The sequence below is a fragment of the Limulus polyphemus genome, unplaced genomic scaffold, assembly GCF_000517525.1.
Source record: "Limulus polyphemus unplaced genomic scaffold, Limulus_polyphemus-2.1.2 Scaffold1168, whole genome shotgun sequence".
In the NCBI taxonomy this organism is placed as follows: domain Eukaryota; kingdom Metazoa; phylum Arthropoda; class Merostomata; order Xiphosura; family Limulidae; genus Limulus; species Limulus polyphemus.
In genome coordinates this window covers 294,181-300,009 of record NW_013666778.1, presented here as the reverse complement: position 1 = coordinate 300,009, position 5,829 = coordinate 294,181, and the positions used below count along the sequence as shown (strand labels likewise).

General features: G+C 31.0%; 1 protein-coding gene across 1 annotated transcript in view; it reads left to right on the top strand.

Moving 5' to 3' along the window:
* Positions 1-5,829, top strand: part of LOC106462449 (transient receptor potential cation channel subfamily V member 5-like) — a 46,412-nt gene that overhangs the window by 27,551 nt on the left and 13,032 nt on the right. Inside the window, exons 10-11 of the mRNA XM_013922370.2 lie at positions 2,626-2,780; positions 5,153-5,269. Of these exons, the coding sequence (XP_013777824.1) occupies positions 2,626-2,780; positions 5,153-5,269 (272 nt within the window). The remainder of the gene's footprint in view (positions 1-2,625; positions 2,781-5,152; positions 5,270-5,829) is intronic.

Sequence of the window (5,829 nt, the reverse complement as noted above, 5' to 3'; positions counted from 1 at the left end):
CATAATCAAGTCAAAATTCACTTTACTTAGTAACTTGACACAGCTAAACATGAATACATAATCAAGTCTTTATTCACTTTACCAAATAACTTGGCATAGCATCGCGTGGATACTTAATCAAGACATTTATTCACTTTACTTAGTAACTTGACACAGCTAAACATGAATACATAATCAAGTCTTTATTCACTTTACCAAATAACTTGGCATAGCATCGCGTGGATACTTAATCAAGACATTTATTCACTTTACTTAGTAACTTGACACAGCTAAACATGAATACATAATCAAGTCTTTATTCACTTTACCAAATAACTTGGCATAGCATCGCGTGGATACTTAATCAAGACATTTATTCACTTTAACTAGTAAGTTGATACTGCTACACGTGAATACATAATCTATTTTTTTCACTATACCTAGTAAACTGACATAGCAACACGTTAATGCTTAATCAAATATTTTTCACTTTACCTAGTAACTTGGCACAGCTACACGGGAATATGTAAACAAGTGTTTATTCATATTACCTAATAATTTGACACAGCAAAACATGGATACATAAAAGAATCTTTATTCACTTTACCTATTTACTTGATACTACAACGTGTGAATACATAATCAAGTCTTTATTCACTTTAACTTGTAACTGGACACAGCAAAACATGGAAACATAATCAAGTCTTTATTCACTTTAACTTGTAACTGGACACAGCAAAACATGGATACATAATCAAGTCTTTATTCACTTTAACTTGTAACTGGACACAGCAAAACATGGATACATAATCAAGTCTTTATTCACTTTAACTCGTAACTGGACACAGCAAAACATGGATACATAATAAAGTCTTTATAACACTTTACCTTGTTATTTGACACAACAACACGATAATATATAATCAAACCTTTATAACACTTTACCTGGTAATTTGACATAGCAACAAGTGAATACGTAATCAAGTCTTTCTTCTGTTTACCTAGTACTTTGACACAGCAACACTAGAATACGTAATATAGTTTTTATTCACTTTACCCAGCAACACATGGATATACAATGAAGTCTTTATTTACTTTACCTAGTATATTGTCACGAATTAACTGTCTTACCCAACATCCTTCGATTGATAAACATTTTTATAAACTTTTCCCACTTACTGCTCGCGTTGTTTTTTCTATATGAACGTCAAATATTAATTTACTGAATTTTTCAGTTTTTGCCCAACTTATTAATAAAAGTATAATGCTACATATGTATACTAATACCATCCAGTGTTTACTGTAAATTATCTATTCTTACAAATGCATACTAATACCAGCTTATTTCCGCTGTAAGGGATCTAATCCTAAAGATATATACTAATATCATCCTATGTTCGCTGTAAAAAATATAATGCCTACAATTGTATAGTGATACCATTTTATTGTTTCAAGACAGACTTTTCATATTATTTATGACTATTTGAGAAATTTTGCTTGTTTCAGTACTTTATTTTTATCGGAATATATGTACTTCAGTACTTCATTTTTATCGGAATACATGTACTTCAGTACTTCATTTTTATCGTAATACATGTACTTCAGTACTTCATTTTTATCGTAATACATGTACTTCAGTACTTCATTTTTATCGCAATACATGTGTTATAACACCTTATTGTAATACATATATTTTAGTACTTTACGTTGATCGTAATACATATACTTCAGTACGTTATGCTTATAGTAACATGTATTTATTTTTATTTTAATGCATGTGTTTTAGCTCCTTACGTTTTTTGTAACACGTGTATTCAATATTTTACCTTTGTGTATTTATGTTTTAGCACTTGATGAAATACATTTTTACAGGATTATTTGTTTTGTCGTCAGTTAAATATCAAATGGCATCAGAAATAAATGCCACTCGCCAAATTAATATAAATAATTTGGAATAAAGCAGTAATTAAACTATATGCAATTTTTGGGAATGTTTGTCTTTTATACTCAATTATGATACTTTAACATTCTTTTAATATTACTTTAAACGACCTTTTTATAATCAATATATTTTACTCATTTTTTATATTTTTCATTTGATTTTTTGTGTTTCATATTTGAACTGGAGGATTACCAGTATTTTCTTTCAGTATTGATTTGTTTCTTCCGTGAGTTATCAGATCCGAAAAATAGAAATGTAACAATTCCTTATTGAAGTTTTTAACTGTTTAAAATCTTGTCTTGAGAAATTTGCTTATTTTTTAGCTCAAACTCTGATGAAACACATTACAAACAGAATAAACTATTTTTACTGAGAATTATTCATTTTAAGACAAATACGATAGAATAAAGAACTGACTGAAATTAAAATATAAATTACGAAAACATTTCGTAAATCTAAGTAATTGCAGAAGGGTGAGTTTGGTTTTGTCACAAGATGTACTCTCACAAACCAGTTAAATATCCTAGCGATTAGAAATTATAAACACTTAAAGCCAAGCTGGTGAGTGATAAGATTAAAAAATGTGATAATAGTTTTTTAAAGTGCGAAAATCAAGTTTCAAAACATGTTTAAACCGTTTGAATCGAATTAAAGCAGAATTTCCGTTTTTCGGTGCACAAGATTCTTGTTTCTGTTATTTTCAGCATACTACGTCATATTCCTAACTCACAATGGCGAAGGGAATAACTTCTTCAAGAGTCCAGTATCTAGCATCATGGCTATGTTCGTCATGTCTTTGTCGGAGTTTGGAGACATGTATGAGGCCTTTGAACATACGGCTCATCCTACTACCGCTAAAGTAAGATTATATTGTATTCATATTACACCTTTAATGTAAAATTTCACTTTTTATATTTTTTTCACCAATACTGAGTTAAGTTACTGTCAATCTTGCTCTATGAAGGTAAATAAATGTCCATGAACTAAAATGTTGCCTTTGCTGAAATCTGTAAGTTATCTAGTTTACGTTTGTTAAGTATTACTGTACCTCTTCTGAAGTATGGAGAGTATTTAGATCGCCATAGCATATAAGCCTCATTTAGTTAAAATTTTCGTACAAGGGCTATCTATGCATCAACGTTCCTAATTTCAAACTGAATGACCAGAGAGCAGGCAGCTATTAAACAGCATCCAACACCAGCTCTTCGGCTGCTCTCTGCAGTTTTATTATTAACATTATTTGCGGCAATAGGACGTAAACCAAGAACCTTCGAATTCACAGTCCTGGCACGCTAACCAATAGGCAACGCCCGGTTCTACTGTATGTGCGATAATTTCACTTTTAGAATAGGTATACAAAATCAGGAAATACAAAAAATCTTAACGTGATATACAGTTCTCCTAATATCAGTTAATAGGTAATGGACAATAAAAAATAAAGTACTATATTTTTGTTTGTATATTTTGCTCAAAGCTACTCGAGGGCTATCTGCGCAAACCATCCCTAATTTAGAAGCGATAGACTAAATAAAAGGTCAACACCATCCAACAACAACTCTTGGGCTACTCTTTATCGATGAATACTGAGATTTACTGTCACTTTATAACGCCCCCACGGCTTAAAAGGCGAGCATGTTCGATGATGAGATTCGAACTCGTGATTCGCAGATTTCGGATCAAGCGCCCTAACCATCAGTTCCTGCTAAGTCCTGTGTATTAAGGATGAATTCTATTTGTTAATATGTGTTGAAATGTTGTAATTTCCCCGATGTATCGGTAAACTAGACTATTGATTAGTTAATTAACACACAATGGGCTATATGTGTTGTGCCAATGGAAGGGATCACACCACGAATTGTAGCGTTATAAGCACTCATGCTTACCGTTGAGAATGATATCGGTTACAAATAATAAAAGAAATGAGAAAATTTACCCCAAGTTAAGGATTTTTCTTTGGCCTTCCCGGTATTTTCCCTCTTAGTGTAAAGAGCTAAATATACTTTGCGCCATAAATCCAGTTATAATAACAATTAGTTCAAATTCAACATATTTTGTCAATATCTTATATTAATTTCTAGATTAAGCATTTATATTAGCAGCTTCATACACTAAAACTAGCCAGTTTAATATATGTTTTAGTTAACTAATTATATTTGAATAATTTATGATATTCTGTTGTAATATTCTCCCAATGGCTCAGCGGTACGTCCGTAGACTTATAACACTAAAAACCAAGTTCCGATACCTATGATGAGTACAACACAGATATCCCATTGTGTAGCTTTGCGCTTAACTACAAACAAATAAAGAAAACCGTTGTCATATGCATATTTAAAACTTATTATGCAACAAGAATGTTAACTTTATGAAATTTTAATGTGTAATTAGTAATCAGAAAACGAAACACCAATCAATACTTTTGTTGATGAAAAGAGAAAAACAGAAGTGAATACGAAAAACGTTAATGATGCAGAAATTTGAGCGACTCTGGCGAGTTGAATTGAGTTGAAGTTTCTTTATCTCCAGAAAAACAAACCAGGATGAAAATAAAACACTTTTTTTTAGAGTTTGATTATAAATTCAGTAGATACACCGTTACTTTACTAAATTAAATAATAGATCAAAGATTACTTGCTGAAAACAGCCAATTATTTGATGAAGTAAAATGAAAAGCTTCAGCGCCATTTTAACAGACAACTAACACTAAACACAAAACGTGATCTCCTACTACACTGTATTGATTAAACAAATTAATGGTAAGACCATATTGGTTAGTGAACCTACGTATCAGGAGTTTTTTGTTTAAGACACAGAACAAGGCTTACTGAATTATGAAATTATGTATAATGTTGCGTCAAAAGTTTACAATAAATAAAGGTGGTGTAAAATTTTAGTAATATCATTTAATATTTCACTGTTTATAAAATATTCTAACATGATGTAACAACCTAGTAATAACATTTAGTGGTTAATATATAATAAAATATTTTAATTTGTAATGACCTGTTAATATTCTTTATTAGTTAACAGATAATAATAAAATATTTAAAGTGGCGTAACGACCTAGTAATAACATGTAGTAGTTAATAAAAACATGTAAAGCGACGTAAAAAGTTACGAAAGTTCCTCTATCGCTATCAGTAATTTAGGAAACAGATAGAAGAGTAAAGCCCCGACATACTTATTATTTTCGTTAATAGGATCATGTTATTTTGATCTCGCATACTGAAGGTTCTGTTCATCATGTACATGGCTCTAGTCACTATTCTGTTGATTAACATGCTGATTGCTATGATGGGGAAAACGTACCAGGACATCGCCGAGAGAAGAAATGAATGGGTCAGACAGGTTAGTTATCCATTCCATTTATATTAAATAAACAGATAAAAAGTAATTGGTGATTATTACTATGCGGTCGCTAGGGGATGGTTATTCTTTCGTATAGTTGAAGGTAGTAAACAAACATTATATCGGTGAGGACTGACAAGATTTATTATCACACAAACATTAATGAGTTATTATTCTCCGCTCAGCAAAGACCTGTAAGTTGTTATTTTATGCGTAATGAAGACCGATTATTACTATTTTTCATTCAGAAGAGACTGGCCAAATATTGTTCTGTGTTTAACGAATATCAATGAGTTATTATTCTTCACTTAGCAGAAATTTGTAAGTTTTCGTTCTGTGTTAGTTGAAGACCAAAAAATTGCTATTCTCAACTCAATAGGCTGATGTGTTATTGTTTTGTGTTTGTTGAAGAATAATGAGTTATTACTCTCAACTCAGCAGAGACTATATAGTTATTGTTCTGTGTTTGGTGTAAACCGATGAGTTATTACTCTCAACTCAGCAGATACTATATAGTTATTGTTCTGTGTTTGGTGTAAACCGATGAGTTATTATTTTCA